The sequence below is a fragment of the Crinia signifera genome, chromosome 1 (assembly GCF_055691185.1).
Source record: "Crinia signifera chromosome 1, ASM5569118v1, whole genome shotgun sequence".
Lineage (NCBI taxonomy): Eukaryota > Metazoa > Chordata > Amphibia > Anura > Myobatrachidae > Crinia > Crinia signifera.
Genome location: NC_139217.1, coordinates 398,304,986 through 398,322,976, shown reverse-complemented (window position 1 = coordinate 398,322,976; position 17,991 = coordinate 398,304,986). Strand labels below are relative to the sequence as shown.

General features: G+C 40.2%; 1 protein-coding gene across 3 annotated transcripts in view; it reads left to right on the top strand.

Moving 5' to 3' along the window:
• The window catches only part of KCNN2 (potassium calcium-activated channel subfamily N member 2), a 142,114-nt gene that overhangs the window by 110,010 nt on the left and 14,113 nt on the right, over nt 1-17,991 (top strand). For all 3 annotated transcript variants that reach the window (XM_083151642.1, XM_083151644.1, XM_083151643.1), the window contains 2 exons: nt 3,175-3,285; nt 16,679-16,806. In XM_083151642.1, coding sequence (XP_083007768.1) covers nt 3,175-3,285; nt 16,679-16,806 — 239 coding nt within the window. The remainder of the gene's footprint in view (nt 1-3,174; nt 3,286-16,678; nt 16,807-17,991) is intronic.

The window sequence follows — 17,991 nt, the reverse complement described above, 5'->3', positions numbered from 1 at the left end:
TGAAGCACCACCAATAGTTAAGTGATTTGTCGTTAATTTATCTCTGTCCCTTTTTTGGAGTTTTTTTACTGGTCCTCCCTTGGGGGTTTTACTAATGTTTAAAAATCTTCAACAACCTTCTTTAATAATTTTTCTGGTCAATATATATATTTTTGAAGTAGCTGCTTATATTATATATGCGCTTCAATTTTGCTTTAAGACAAGCCGTGTCATTGAACCCCGTGAATGTGGAGAGATGATTATGTAAACGCTGTGTTATTTTTAAAGTATTTTTTATGTGTTAATACTTTTATGCAATACTGTATATGTATATGCTTTTGATTCTATATGATTCTATATGTTTTAGACTATGTTTTAAGTTGTTGCCAAAGTGGACGCAATGTATATATATACAAAGGCATGTTGCACGCATACAACGTGTTAGATGTTTAAACGCCTCAGCTGAGGCAGTGTCAGGGATTGGCTGTGATTGACAGCAACCCAGGTACAATAGAGGATTCTGACCGACGCTGGGCCAGCCCTCTGACGAAGTCCACGTGACGAAACGCGTAGGGGCGTGGCTCAGCGTCGGATCAGACCAGCCGGAGTCGTAAGGAGTGTAACCTCTCCTGTGTGCCAGACGCCAAGCGTTACTGGGTTTTTCATATGCTCAAACTATTGCGGTAATCTGAGACCGCCTACTTTGGTAATGTTATTTATTTCTTACCTGTTGTCCGTTTGTCATTAAAGAAGATTTATTTTTTACAAAACCATCTGCACTATGAAGCGCCCGTTGTTTCCATTTCTATAGACAAATTTACCTGGTGGATACAGGTGCCCCGAGGGGTTGTAACGGAGCGGCTGGGTCACCATTACCTAAGTGCAACAATCAAAACACCTGTAATCGGTGGATTGGGACTCTGGGACTTGTAGTTCCACGGACATTTCTCCTCATTTCTTCAAGTATCATTATTTGACTTTCTTGCGCACAATCAAGTTTGTTTGTTTATATATATATATATGTAACACAAGCTTTCCTGGCACTCATCCGAAATAGCAGTGGTAGACAATGAAATAAATCAGCCCAATACAGTGGGTGCTTTGCCAACGTTTCGGGTCGTGGACCCTTTATCAAGACATGCAAAAAACAAATGAGGTACTTACATATATAGGGGTGATCAGTGACATTGAACCCAGTGAATGCGGCAGCTCCCAGTAAGTGCGCCAACCCAGAGCTCCGTGACGTCATCGGGGCGCCTGTGCGTCGGCTAGGTCTGACAGAGCAGGGCAGGGGGCGTGTTTGAGTTCAAGGGAGAATGCAAAAAGTGACCGCAACCTAGTGAAAAAAAGTGTACATGTAAATTAAAAACGGCTGCGGCTGCAAGCCCAAAGCGGGTAAGAATATAACAAATGTAGCAATAACATACAGTAAAGCACAAAGGATACATGCGCAACAATACTGAAACATATTTTGTGGAAAACAAAACAGTAAAGGGCACAAAGAGCAAAAATGATGCGGAGAAGGAGACCAAAGGAATAAAGTTTACTAAATGGTGACTACACTGAAACTGTCAGTGGTGAGCGCACGGCTTAAGTGGACCGTTAAAGGCCTATAACGGTCCATTAAATAAAAAAAAACATTATCAATTTACAAAAGTTTTGACAAACTGAAATGAATAAGCGACTCATCGGCAGAGTGGTCTGTGAATCGAACACTGTAGATGTCGTTGTGAAATCCAGACAGGCCATAAAACTAGTGTTCATATAATTTTTTGAACGTTGTACAATGCAATGTTAGCTACCATGAAGCCTCATGAATCAGTTTACTCCTTCTATACAATATGTTACAACATTTATATGATCTGTATTTTAATTTACTGAATCATTTTAATTAGCATTTTTTTTTAAACTAAGCCCCACACAGGTCTGTGCAGGAAACAATGAGATTTATTTTAGAAATAAACATTGCATAATTGTTATGTTAATACACAGATAGGGAAGTTGAAATGTGTAAATGGCACATACGGCAAATTCGTACTGTATTACATTAAAATGAGGGGGTTCTGACTGAAGTTTGAGACTAATTTAATTCCCCCTTGACTAAAGGTACAATAAAAAGGGGTATAGTTATTGTAGGTGGAAGATTATATATATATACTGTACTGTATGATGCCTTTCTGAAATTTTAATAGTTGTAATTTTTATGCATTGAATAAATGTACCGCATAACTTGCATGAATGTATCTGCTAGGTACTGTTAACAACTTTTCATAGCCACATTCTTTTTGACATAACGGAGGGAATGCAATAGGGTGCGAGAATCAAAAAGTGAGAGATTTTGTGACAGTTCTGTTTTTTTAAAGCGGTGATCATTTCCACTGCAAAACTACAGGTTCATTTTGCCATATTAAAGATTGCCGCTTTAAAACAACTGGAGATTTCTCCCAAAATCTCTCTTTCAGCTTCTCACACACTTACATTTAGCCCCATATGATCTGATCTAAAACTGGTTGTCAAACTCTGTCCCCAAAATGTTCACATTTTTTTCAGGTCATCTAGCAAGTGACAGGAGTAGTCATTACTCACTGACACATTTTCAAAGATCCACATGTGAAGTAGCAACATTAAGGGGGGTATTCAATCTTTGGGTCACGGCAGACAAGCTTGCTTGCCCGCCGTGACCCAGCCCCATTCTCGGTCAGCTCGACCGAGAACATGCAGGCAGGATTCAATGTCCCGCCTGCAGCGGGACGAGAAGGGGGCGTGGCCGCGGGTTGCGGCCGGGAAGTGACGAGATGCAGCCGGCAGCTCGTCACTTCCCGGCTGTTCTCGGCAGAACGAGCCCGACAGCTAGAGATGTCGGGCTCGTTCTGCCAGGAAACCCTGTTCAATGCTGTCAGGGCCCGTCGAGCATCTCCCCCACGGGAGATGCTCGACGGCGATTGAATATCCCCCTAAATCTGCACAAAAGCTTACTCCACTTTCTACATGTTATAGGTCTACCATTTAACACAGATGGAGGAAGGAGGGGGCAAAATGTCATTTCATGTTTGTTATTAACTTAGAAAATATTGATTCATTTTGAAAGATCCATTTTGCATTTCTAATCTTTTAACAATGAAAATGATGCATGTTAAAGTATGTGTTAAGCATTCAGTGATTGTGCGTCCTGTTTTATTTTCTGCCCCATTGCAGGGTGCTGGCTGCACTGCACTTGTTGTAGCTGTAGTAGCAAGAAAGCTAGAACTTACCAAAGCAGAGAAACATGTTCACAATTTCATGATGGATACACAGCTCACTAAAAGAGTAAGTAAAACAGTGTGCAATAACGATTTCACCATGAATTTACATACCCTGAAATTACATATACAATACATTTATTTTTTGAGAGAAAAATCACCACAAAATAATTTCCTGCAGATACTATTTGTTATGGTAGGGGTGTTATTTTGTTTTTTACAACCTTTCATTGCAGGGAAAAGGGTATACAAAACAATACCATATATAGGAAGATATGGAGGGATTCCATGACATTTTGCATTTATCTAATAAAGATATAATCATACAATGGGTATCCCTGATCTACTAATACCAATTGCATTTCATCTATAACATAAGCAAAATTGAAAACTACTGTAAATTAAGCAAGAGATGGGACATTGGAGAGGGATGTATGGTGTAGCTGTGTCTCAATGGTATGAGGTGCAGAGGAAAGTTCCTTTAAATGACAACTAGGGTAGCAAAGATGAGAAGAAAATTGGAATGTCTAAAAGTATAATAGTATAAAAGTATAATCAGTCCTTAGGGAACCAATACCTGTTACAGTTCCGGTTAAATGGGAGAGAAGACGGCATCCAGGAAATAAAAGCCTTTGCCTCGTTTTTAAGGTAACTAAAAACTTAGATCTTTTAACATGTAAAATGTCCCTGTGAAATAGACCTGCCAACATGAGATAAAGTACATGGAGGTCAGCCCTGCAAAACTTCTGTAGAGCCACAAATCAGCAGAGCTCTACAGTGAGGAAGATGGATCGGGGTAGAGAAGAAAAGGATAGGAGAGGATAATCAACTCCATATCCAGGAAAACAACTAGTGTGCTTCAGGGGCACATGGGTGGGGGTGGAAATATTAGTGACCACCCAAAAGGAACACTAATTGGGGAAATTAAAGATCCATAGATTAAGGCTGGGCTAGAAAAAAAATGCAATACAGATTTCTACTGCAGAACATCGCTTTTAATCTGTAAAAGCTGCTATTGTGGTTTTATCTGTGCTATGTGAAGAACTTAGAAATATTGGGATAGAGCTACTGCTCTTACATTGGTTTGGTCTGATTAGCACCTTTTGCTGGTGGGGGAGGTGTATTGGGAGGGGCAGCTAATTCAGGATGGACATATGTTTTTTTAGGCTTATATATTGAGTATAGTTTTGGACGTCAGTCCTTTAGGACGTTAGGGGTCTAGTATCTGAAGGGTCTAGTTATAAAGGGTCATCTTAAAATTAATAGCAGCGTTATACCCGCGTTAACCCGAAGGAAACCAGAAGGCAAAGAACAAACCATCATTACTGCTGAAGGACTGCATTATACCCAAAAAACTCAGGAATATCATGTGGCCTCAACTCACCTTTGCCATGAGTGGACCAGGCCCACCACCCCTACGGCTGAGAACACCTGGACTACCCCCAGCCCTACCCCTCATGGTGAGCATGGAGCTGTGAGGGGAAGCAGCAGGGTCAGCCTATGCACCAACACTTCACCCATCAATCCCTTGTAAAAGTGTCAGTCCCCTGCAAATGTGTGTTCATGTCTTTTCTCTCCCCCCCCCCCTCCTCTCCTGCAGCACACATCAACCCCACCATGTGCTTTTTCCTGTATTGTGTACCTCCGCAGATTGCACACCCTGCCAGCGCTGACCTATGCAGTGCACCAAGCTGGTTGCCTCAGATGGTATCTCTGCGGGCAGGATGTGGATCACGTTGATGTTTCTGTGCAGGGTTTATCATACTACTACAGAAGTATTTGCTTTCCAATGTATGCATTGGGTCCTTGTATGGCTCGCCCCTTACAGTGTAACCTTCGTAGTGCGCCCTCCATGGCTGCCTCATCTGGTGCACTTGTGAATGGGATGAAAAATACATGGACCTGAGTATACATTGAAATCATCCATTTTGGGTAGTTTCTTTTAGGGGTAATCTATTTCACCCTGGGTAATCCTACGCAGAGCGCCTAAAATGGCTGCCGCACTTGGTACCTTGTCAGGGTGGAGTACACAACCCATGGAAGTTATTATCCAAAATGCTGCACCACTCCTGCATTATGCTTACTGTGTGCTCAAGGGCTTTTGTCTGTGACATGTCTGTTACTGTACCTCCAACATCCTCTGTATTATGTGCATTGTTTTTTTTTTAATGTCTGTAAGCGCCTTGAGTCCTGCTGGAGAAAGTGCGCTATATAAATTTTACTTACTTACTTACTTACAATACACAATGAAGTGCAATAAGAACATTGTTTAACTAAGAATAGAAAGCAGGGATAAGCGCTACAACATGTAATAATTTACACCTTAAGCTAAATCTTCCCAGAGAAATTGAAACCAGACAGATATTCGGAGTGCAATAATAACTACGTTTTGTGACCAAAGTTGACATCTTTAGGAAAAGTTCATGTAGCATCAGATGAGCTAGGAATGGACAAAAATCTCAGCATCCTTTTCAAACTTGGAGCACAGTGCCAGGATTTCTCAGTCATAGAGAGGGAAGGAAGCTTGCCTAAACAATGAAGAGCTTTCCATTCCGGAAGAGCCAAGGGATGGATACCCAGGTATGAGAAAAAGGTGTAAAGATCTGATGGGGAATGCCAAGATAACATCTTGCCAATCTGAGGAACACGCAGACTGAACAGAAAGCCCCAACGATACTTATTTTTGCTAAGGTCATCTGTAAGAGAATTGGGGGCCCTCCATTGTTGCATGGTATGCCATAACAGGAATACAGTATTTGAAGCACTATTAAAGTTACCGAAACTTCTGCAGGATGCTTCCTCCTGAATGTAATAATGAAGGCGGCCTCTAATATCTCAAGGTTTGTCGACCTCTGGGATTGAAAGCTACAGATGTGCGCTCATATGCTTTTTTCTTTTTCCACTATTTGGCATGTCACACTTAGCATGGGGAAGACGCTCCACCGTGATTAGTGATGGGATGGATTTCCAATATTGTTGCAGCAAAATAATTTGCATAAAGTAACAGGTTAAAGTAAAATACCTTAAGAAAAATAACATGGTATGGCTAAATTTTAGACTAAATTGCATAGGTAACTGGGCCGTATGGCTACATTGGGAAAGGTGTATGTGGACAAATCTGTGAGGAATTTACTAAGATGGAAGTTCTATTTCAGATGAGTTGTTGCTATCGGCAACCAATCAGAATCTACTTCTTATTTAATTAGCACTTTTCTAGTTCGGTTGCCCATCGCAACATCTCATCTGAAAGAGACCTGTCAAACAAGAATTTATTATTAAGGATCTAAGTCAAGTATTTTGCTGAAAGTTTTTATAAGAAAATATATTTGAAGCTGAGGGGGAAAATGTCATCAGGCAAGCCACAATCACAAATATTAAGACCTGTAAAGGGGTTGCGGGTCACATACACTGCATACTTTGGGCCTTATTCCGACCTAATCACAAATCACCTTTTTTCTAAAATGAGCAAAACCATGTGCATTGCCGGTGGGGCAGATGTAACATGTGCAGAGAGAATTAGATTTGGGTGAGTTATTTTGTTTCTGTGCAGGGTAAATACTGGATGGTTTATTTTTACACTGCAATTTAGATTTCAGTTTGAACACACCCCACGCATGTGTAACTCTCTCTGCACATGTTACATCTGCCCCACCTGTAGTGCAACATGGTTTTGTCCATTTAAAAAAAGGTGCTTTGCGCTCATGTCTGATTTGACCCTTTAATCGCCGTCCAGTTTATCGCTCTCCAAGATTTAATAAATAGACCACTAAATGTTCTAAACTGCTTTGTACTGTATAAGTGGGAAAAATATTCGTTTTATTCCATCATGTAAACCGCCTGTTCTATTAGTAAAGCCTGTTCAAGATATCCTGTTAATACTTGCATTGTTAACAGAAAATAACATTTACTGTACCTTTTTTTTTTAATATATATCTTTCGCTATTCTTTTTGTTGTAAGTGTAACTTAATATTTAAATTCATCTAAAGCTATTCAATGCGGGTTTATCCTGCCCAAAAATCCTCTTTCTCTGTATCTCTGTTGGAAAGTAAGATTTATTTATGTAAGCTAGTGTGAATTGAGTACCTTACAGAAATACATTTTACGGATTCCCTCTTAAATGTATTGTTCTCCTTGAGTTTATCATAACCTTGAGTTTTAGAAACACAGATTGGAAAACAGCTTGTACAAAAATAAGAATCAGGGGATGTATTATTTGCATATTCTAATGTAAGCCGCTTACAGTAAGTTTTAAAGGAAATGAACATTGCATTTGTTGCCACATAAATTCTCCATATAAGACATATAAAAATTACTGAAGAATTTATTTCTCCTTTTTGCCATTTAATTCATATTTAAGCTGTACAGTGAAGTGTATTGTAATCACAAATGTATGTAAATGATGAAGTGCGTGACAGCCCTTTTCAGTGATAGGGGTCCATGGAAAAATTGTCCCTTGACGAGGTTCAAACCACTATTAGGCATTTTCGTTCCGCTTCATAGAAACATAGAATTTGATGGCAGATAAGAACCATCTAATCTGCCTCTGTTTTAACCATATTGTAGCCTTAAACCCTATTTGGGGGGGTATTTAATCCTGGGTCACGACTGTTGATTTGTCCCGACAGCCGTGACCCTGGCCCATTTTCGTTTTGCTCGACAGCATATCGCTAGGTGGGATTCATTGTCCTGCTTGGTGATTGGCGAAAAGGGGGTGTGTCAGGGTAAACGGCTGTGGATTGTCAAGATTCGGCCGTGATCGCGACAATTCACGGCTGAAATCGACAAAATGGGCCCAACAGCTTTCAAAGTCAGGCCTGTTCAGTCTATCTGCCTCTTCAATGCTGTCGGGCAAGACATCATTGAATAGGCGCCCGCCGCTCTTTGCCCCGTTGGAAATAGCGGTGGGGATTGAATACCCCTCTTAATCTGTATTTCTTTGTAATGATAGCCTATCCCATACATATTTTAATTGTTCTCCTGTCTTGGCCTCTACCACCTATGTTTACTTCTCTTTTTGTGAAGTAATGTTTCCTCAAATTTCCCCTGAACCTACCTCCCTCCGGTTTCAGTGCATGTCCTCTTGTTGTAATACCTCTCTTCCTGTAAAGAATGTCTCTCCTGGACCATGTTAAACCCTTGATATATTTGAAAACTTTTATCAAGTCCCCCCTTTCCGTTCTCTGCACCAAACTGTAAATATTGAGATTTTTTAGTCTTTCCGGGTACGTTTTGTGATGTAGGCCATGCACCATTTCAGTTGCCCTTCTTTTTACCATTGCTAATGTATTTATATCCTTCTGGAGATATGTCTTCCCTAACTGGACACAGTATTTTAGATGAGGTCGTACCAATGACCTATACAGTGGCATTATTACTTCTTTCTTACTGCTGCTGATTCCTCTCCCTATGCAACCAAGCATCTTGTGTAGCCAAGAATAATTTGGCTCTACAAGTATTAAATAGCACCTTACAAAGACTAATGAAAATACAGCAACAGTACAAAAAGTAGAACAGTACCCACCTAGGCCAGTTATAGGTGTGTTCACAAATGACATATGCACCTGCATCATACAATTCTCCCATGGATAGATGGATGACTGCTACACAACTTACATGTGTCTACATTAAACAGCACTTCATCTGCTGTTTATGTTTATTATATGTGTTGTATTTCTGCATTTGTTTCATATTTATAGCTTTTGTAGCTCATTTTATAATTGTTCCGCTGTGCAGTTTAAGAGGTATGTAGTGGTCTTGTCAACATTCATGTTTGACATGCAATATGTGGACTCCGTAGTTCCAGAACTAGGAGATTGACAAGTTCTGCTACTTCAATGTGCCAGCAGTGTAATTGGAACATAATGATTTACCTTCATGATTACAACTGTGCTGCCAGCCCCTGTAAAGTGCTTTAGTCATTTGTTGGCGTTCTGGGCTCCACATACTGCTTGTCACCTTTATAAATGTCGTTAAGACGTACGTATCCTATTTTAGAAGCAAAGCTTACTTTAGTGTGCTGCACAGTACTTTCAGATCACTTAACACGCTACGTATATTTATTCCCTGTGTGTTACGATCCGCCTCCAGCGGATCGGTGTATGTGCAGTTTTTCATATTCTGTTTGCAGTTTGTATGTTTTCCCTGGATCTGTACTCCGGGTTTTGTGGATCCAGCTTCCTCAGTTTCTTGCATTCCCTGCTGCTTGGGTGTGGCTGCATGCAAGGTGATTTAGTGAGGTTCTCAGCATGCAGTCACGGCCGGTTATAACTTACTGATAGCTTTGTGTATCCTGCCGTGTATTCCCTCTATGTTGTGCTCCAGAGTCTTCCCGGTCCCAGCACCTTGTGTACAGCGTCCTGTGTGCCAGCTTCATTTGTGCCTCAGTACCTGCAGTGTCCTTGCCAGAACCTGCTGCCAGCCCTCGTTTCCAGAGTGTTCCCGGTCCCAGCACCTTGTATCCAGCGTCCTGTGTGCCAGCTTTGTTTGTGCCTCAGTCTGCGTGTACCTGGTCCTTGGTCACCTCAGTCCGCAGTACCTGCTTCATCCAGCCTGCAGTGTCCTAGCTTGAACCTGCTGTCATCATTCGTTGCAGATAAGTCAGGGGTGCACCCTGCCAGTTACCCTTGTGCTTTGCAGTATTGTATTCATTATATTCCATTGTTGAGCATTTTTGCCATTTATATTTTATTATATTACACCATTTGGGCATTGTTGCCATCCCTGTAGGGGTCTCAGTCCTGCACGTCAGGTTTAGTTAGAGGTCCTTTTGCTGCTGGTCTGCCTCCTCAGATACGTTGTCCTGAACATAAAACCTGCCTGTAGCGGAGTGGGGCGGACATAATTCGCCCTTCAGCTGAGACGGGTACAGGAGAAGACTAGCTCCGCACGTATCTCGTGGACGTCAGGCTGGGGCAACAGAGTCAGAGAGCAGGTCTTCTGACCACCTACAGAACCGTAACACTGTGCTGATTGGTAGGGTACTTTTCAAATTGCGACACCATTTATTTATTTCCAGTTTCCTATACAGCGCAGCAGATTCCATTGCGCTTTACAATTGTAGACAGGGATAAAACAAACTGGGTAACAACAGACAGACTTGGAGGTAAGAGGGCCCTGTTGCAAGCTTACAGTCTATAGCAATTTGTATAGCAATTCGCTGCAAGCCCTCCCTGTCTCCCTATTCAGCGCCGCAGGGGCTCGCTGCCCCTGATGGCAAATTTTAACTGCCGGGGGACAGCGGCAGGCAGGGAGATGGAAGTCTCCCTGCCTGCCCCAGAATGTGGGGGGGGGGGGCGGCTCCTGGGGACACAAGCAGCCCAAGCTGCTCCCCCCCTGGAGAGCTGGCAGGGGCGCTGTGGAGGGAGCCACTGCACTGGTCCTGCTCGTGCATATGTAATGAGCGGGACCAGTGTGAGGTGAATATGTAATGAGCGTCTCCCCGCCCCTTCACAGAATAAAATTACTGATTTTTTTTGCACATTCCAGTTCACCTTAAAAATATGTCAAATGCATTTTATTTGATGAGCACTGAAAGCTGTAATTTCTATAAAACCTTTTTTTTTTGTTCATGTAAGGTTGGTGTTACTGTGCTCCTTAGCGAATAACCAATGGGGAACAGTGTTTGAAAGAGGTGGCTTCTCTTTTTTCAAATATGTATGGCTTCAAGTCTGTAATTGCCAGGATGTGTGACATGAGGGTATTTCACTACTCCACCCTTTACTCCTGCACTTCATATTTTTATGTAAGTGTTGGTGAGCCCATCCCAATGGCATATATATAATGGGTGTAGAGTGTGCGGAGCACACAGGCCCTTGGGTCTAGGGGAGCCCCCTCCACACACCCTTCATCTTATGCCAGCAGCATGGCAACACAGATGAGCGGAAATCACATGGTAAATGGTGCAGTGGCCATTTTACTTGTGATTTGCCCTTGCCCCCAGGAAAAAGGCATGGTCACTTGATCCCAGAGACTTGCACATGCAAAATGGCCTCTTAAGGAGGAGGCCCGCAAGGAGCCTGCATACGGGACCTCTGCTCTCTTAAACTCATCCTGGCTCAGTCCCCTCAGTGACATCAGGTGAGATGGGTGAGAGACTGCTTTACGATGTCTAGACATCATCTTTATGTTTTACATAGATAGGCACCTGGTTACAATACCTTGTGCTACCATTTTAGGACAGTGTTAGTTATAATATACATTAATATATGTAGAAGTCAGAGTCAAAGGTTTGGTGTACCAACTCCACAGGCCTTGTGAGTATAGCCAATAATACAACAAATCAGTAAAGCCAAAAATATTAAAAATATATGACAGACATAGTTATTATTAAAAACTAAGGGCCCATTTCACTTTAAGAGAATAAAGGTTAACATTGTACTTATTTAAAAATACATTGAGCCATTATAATTTATTGCAAAACTACAGGACTCCTTAAATATTTAAAATATGTAGTTGGCCTATGTAGGTGGCATTACTAATTTTTGTAATAATAATTATAGTTATTAATGATAGTATTTAACCCTTCATTGCATACTTTTGCAAATTTGCTACATACCCATATACATATACCCATATACATAATATATATATATATATATATGTATATGGGTATATGTATATGGGTATATATATATATATATATATATATATATATATACCATTACATGGTGTATCAAATCTTTTATTTTTTCCCCGTGATTTTTTCATTATTTTTTCTTGTCAGTACAATACACAAGAATCATGAAAATATTTTAATAAATTAAATTGAAATAATCATGCAACAAGGGGATAATTAAGTTATTAATAATTTGTTAGTAAGTATTTATTTACACAGGTTATGAAAGCAAAATAGCTCCAGTTGTTTACAGTCAGTCCTTTTTGTATTGATACTTGTTGCTGTTTACATTTTTATTAAGTGGAGTTTTGTAATATTGTGAATTTTAATTTAATTTTAATTTAATGTAAAATTATTTAATTTGTCTGAGTACAGTCACAAAACAATAACAGAAATTGTATGTACGTACGTGTTGAACCTAAACAGAGAGCGATGGTTTTTTTATCCAATGTGAAAATATGGCTTATGTTTCTACATACAGTAGGTAAAACATTTTTAAACTTGTGCATATGTGCTTTAAGTTTCCATGTGACATGTGTCAATAGTACGTAGTGGCCAGCAACTGACTGTATATAATCTGTTCACATGGCCTAAAAATATACATAGCATGCAGTTCTACAAAGCACTAATAGCACAGCTTGAGTGATTGCCTAATTGCAATGTTCTGGTTTTACCACATATGAGAAAAATGTACGTTAGAACTATGCTCCCACCCCTTTCCTGTGTCCTAAATGCCTTAGACAGCTGTTGGTATGGGAATGAGTGACACTGATGCAATGTGATTATTCCAAGCTAGTGCCCTGAATGATGGTAATATGGTGATGTCACAGTAAGCATGCACACCTCCAAATAGCTAAACATTGTTATTTCGGGCACACCTCTGATAAGCACTCAGGGCTTGGGTATGTCACCTTGGGGGTTTCCAGTGCTCCTTGGCTTGTGCCAGTGTTTGGCCGCTCCAGACACCAATGTCCTCTACCTCTGCATTGCTGCATGCACCAGTGTCAGGCACTCATCACCCATCTCTCCAATTTAATGGGGCCTGTTTTGTGTAAATTATGATGATATTTCCACCAAGGGGTTATTTTTAAGGTAATAGAACAACATGTCATTAAATAAGACAATTTAGTAAAATGTTGATCACACATACACAGATTCAATCATGTAGGCTGTAGTCTAATGGAATCCATATCTCATTATGCATGCATCACATGGGTACATTATAACACATGCCCGATCACAAATTAGGGAAAGCTTATGATCTGCCCACTTCAACCCCTGTTCATCCTATTCAAGACATATTTCACAGAAAGACACTTTTGTTTCCTGTTGCCCATGCCTCTTGCAGCATCCACAAATTGCAATTTTCTCATGGAAATGGGAAACTATTGGCCTTCATAGGATCCAAGCTATGCAATCAGTTAATGATCTCCCAGACTCAAGCAGGTTGCCATCATCAGCTGACCAGAGTTTTCAGCATTTAACAGTAAAGAGATGGGTACATGCAAATACAAACGCTAATAAAATAGTAATTACTTCCCGTATGGTAAAAGATCATTGTATCAGGAGTATAGTCTTTTGTGGGATTGGTGACATATAGCATATGTGCAATTCGCTCATCATGTTTTAGTAACTTGACGTTGCGATATTTATTTTTGTAATAGGAGTGTGCCAGTGGTGTCATACCACACCCGGGAACACTTTTTATACAAGGTCCCCCGGCCAAAACCTGATCACTCTGGCTGATCAGCTCTGGATGGATACCTGGGATAGTGGGGACCCCCCCCAGGCTTAACCCTTCCAGAACTGGAGCCTGGGGTTGTTCCCGCCACCCCTGGGCAGTGGGTGTCGGGCTGATGGTTTTTGTGTAAATAAATGGATTTTAAAAATTACATTGTTTCAGCATGCATGGCATTAATGGGCCCACTAGGACTTGCAGTCCCACTGCAAGACCAATGTAGAAATAAATGCTCACACACCACAAATAGTACAACTTTATTCACATACATGCACACTCACAAACATTCACCCAATCAGACATGCTCAGCATGCCTGGTTCCTTTGCTGGATCGGTCAGCTTCTCCAGTAGAGGGTCCAGGGTTAAATTAACAAATGCATGTCCGTACCATCAGACTATAGGAGCAGAATAACCGTCTCCTCTACCGACCCCTAAGGGAATCCCAGTGACATGCGTCATGGTAATCTCCTAAACCTTCGGAGGTCAGCAAATAGTGTAATGAAGTGTTGCTTGTGAAGTGTGCCAGTGGAATCCTTGAATTGCACCCTGACCCAAGAATAAATAATTTTCTGCAAAATTTAGTAACACTTCTGTTTTTGGTTGAATGGTTTCCTTCACCTGGCGTAGGTATTCAGCCTGTATACAGATGGGCTTTTGCATCCTCAGCAGCACTACAAATACATTTATGGAATTGTGCCACAGTACTGGCGATTGTAACTAATTTGGTCAGTGTGGACCCTCTGCTTGTCGGGCCCAATTCAGAGTTGATTATTGTGTGAATATGCAATCCTATCAATTATCGAACAAGTGTGCATGCGTACGACTCGTAGCGTACATGCACAAGCCCAAATACTATGCGGATCTAATTACAAATCGCTCCACTTTTTAACTGACAGGAAGCTGGAGTTTATGGGTGGTAACCTGCTATTTTATGAGAGTGTCAGGAAAAATGCAGGCATGCCAGACGTTTTCAAGGAGGGCTTTTGATGTCGGCTCCAACCTCGATCAGCCTGTATCTGTCTCAAAATTGTGGAAGGGTCAGAGTTTCTTACATTTGCACAGAATGGGGAAATCATTTGAGAGTGAGTGAATTGCGTATGTACTGAGTAAATAGCAAAGAGCAAAGTTTTTGCAATTCACTCGCGGACTTGTACAGGGCGGGGTTTCACTCTGTCTGGGCGGCTGCTATCTAATCACAGTCATCTGCAAATTTGCAAATAATAGATCCGGTCTAAATTGCTCCCTTGAACAATTGTGTCCTCATCCATGTCCTTATTATGCAAAAGTTTTTCAAATATGGGGGGACTGGAAAAAATTAAAATCGATAAAGCATCAGCCAAAGAACTTTGGGGCAAATGTATTACAGCGGCACATAGCGCACCGCTATAATACTTCCTGCTTTGCCTCATTAACGAGGTGAAGTGCAAACTCCCACCTCCGGCGATGTACATAAGGAACCGTCATACATCTGCCCCTGTGTTTAAAAATGTCAGTTGGGAGTTGATTGGCTGGTGCTTTATCTCCTTTCACTTTATCTTCACTTTATCTCCAGCTTTTCTCTCCTCCGGGCTTAATACATCTGCCCCAGTGTCTAAAGTGCTTCCAGACCTGGGCCTTTGTCACAACAATGAAGCATACACGTTTTTGAGACTGACAAGGATTTCAGTTAGGTAGTCCATCTTTAGTTATAGAGCAGCGCCCATTATTGTTTTGGTGAGTTTCGCAAACGCACACAGAATATGTACAACACATAGGTCGTAAGGAACAAAACTTAGACAATCTAACTTAAATGTCTGGAAAATTAAAAATGTAGACAACAGTTATCTGCATCCTGAAACATAAATAGCAGCAGTGTATGATAAGATCTAGTACATTGGGTATAATATTCAATGTAATGAGGTGGCACGAAATGTGTTGGTACACTTTATGAAACTAAACCAATCAACAAATGTATTGTCCTAGCCTTTAAGAGATGATAGTGTTTTTGTTCCTTTTACTCATGTCCTCTGTGTAACGGAAGTGCCTACTATACAAGTAATTACTAGAAGGCAGTATACCCTTTCTGTTGTCACTTTAATGAAAATTACAGACCATTACAACAGGTTCCAAACAAGGGAAGAATAATGAGATTGTTGACTCAACTTAAGTTATGGACTCAATTTATGTTAAATGTCATAGTTTCTTGTGTTAATTATGTATGTTGTACAACAGTAATTGGATGTCAATTTCATTTTTTTTTTCTCCACTATAAAAAAAAGTATTAAGCTGAATTTTTTTGAGGTAGTAATGCATACTGTTGTTAAACTCCTTCAAAAATTGGAATGTCTAATGTCAATTTAAATTTTTAAATCTGTTCGAAAAATGTGAGTTTTTGCCATAATGCGAAACGTAAGGAAAACAAAATAATTTGGCTTGGATTTTTGGATTCGGGAGCAAAAATTGCCTTTGGGTTCAAATTTTGTGGTGGTTCCGTAATAAACATGTGTGATACTTCAAATAAACTGGATAAAGAAGCCACGATTAGTAAATAATTGTAGATATTAAAAAATCAATATTTAATAAATTGATTGTCAGACAGTCAAAATATTTGGTAGAAATAGTTGTTTTGATATCCTCTCTAAAATAAAAAATATCAGAAAAATCTGAGATTGGTGGTGAACATTTCCTTTTTTGGGGTGTGTGTGTGTGTGTGTGTGTGTGGGGGGGGGGGGGTGATCTGATGTGGAGTGACCCATATACTGTACACATCTCTTTAACATTTCCTGGTTTTATTTAAAGTGTGGTGGAACATTTCAAGGGGTTTTATGTGATTGTAGCTGCTTTTGCATCTGAGGCAGATCACTTAATACTTTATTAGCATTAGAAAGCCTGGTCCGCCCTGATTGAGCCATTTGAATGCAGCAATGCCGGGTCAGTTTGACCAGAAATTGCCAAACTGATGAAACTATACCCTCAGCCTGTAGCTAAAGAACAAAGTAAAACAAAAGGAAAAATGCATTCATTTGATGTTTTCCGTTTTATATCTTCACATTGACTATACATGTTGTCATTTATTGTAGAAAACTTTTGACTAAGTTTTACTAGTGATGTGTGTGTTTTCTTCACAGGTGAAAAATGCAGCAGCAAATGTTCTCAGGGAAACATGGTTAATATACAAAAATACGAAAATGGTCAAAAAAATAGACCACGCAAAAGTGAGAAAACATCAGCGCAAATTCTTGCAGGCTATCCATCAGTAAGTACTATATTTCACTTTTCATTGTGTGCACTTTATTTTCTTTCAGTCATATAAATAATATGCGTATCATTGTTTCTGGAGTGATACATTGGACAGCGACACAAATTCAAATGACCTACTTCTCCAACATACCAAGATTTTAGTGGGTCTTAAGTTATAGGGTAAGGCATTGCCACTCAGCAATTAAGTTTTTATAAAGCAACAATTTCTAAAATACCATTTTAAAAGGAAAGATAATTTTAAAGCATGTGATGCACAGGACTTTACAGTATGTTCACTTTCTGGAGAATCACCTTGAACTGAACTCAGGCAGTTTTTTTTAAAGCAGCAATCATTTACAAGGCAAAACCATGCTTTGTAAATGTATTTGTATGTATTACCATCCGTTGTAGTCTTCTGGTACGGTTTGTATGTCCAGAGGTGGGTGACAACAATTTCTAGGATTGCCCTATAATTTCAAGGGCTCAAGCCACCCTATTTGGCTTTTTTTCTCCTTTATACTGGAACAATTAGGAATAATGCAGGCATCCCAAAGAATATGTAGTCCAGATGAATCAGGAAAAACAGGACGTCAGTGGGAGAGTGGACTGGTCACACTGGATGGATGAAGAAATAGGTGGTTTTAGGAATAAGCTCAACGCGTTTCCCTGGATATTATGTGTCCGACTTCCTCAAATTCAAATAAACACCATTTAAAAATAAGCCATACAATATGGAGATCTCAATAATACACCTATTATCCCTGTGATGTTTTACAATTGATTGCTCGGTTTTTTACTTTTTATTTTCCTTTTACTATTTTTGTGATAGAATAATTTGATGTTATTAATTATTCAATTACTTTTTTAATTGAGAACTGTCTTGTCTATATCATTGGAACAGCCAGCGCTGGCACACCCCTTGTTTTTTATCTTTCCATTATTTTGGGTTTGACAACCCAGTGCCAGCAGCTGTTGGTAGCGCACCATTCCACTCCTTTTTCTCTTCTTTTTAGACATTTAAATATCTATTGTCAGCTACAGTTTGATTCTGAAAAGCATCTATCATTAGATATCTGTTTCCTTGAATTTGTCCTTCTCTTTATTGTACCTTTGATTGAAAATACGACAATAAGACACATTCTCTGCATGTTCTATTGGTAAGAGTCATCATGTGCCTGACATGGGAGCAGATTCAGACTTG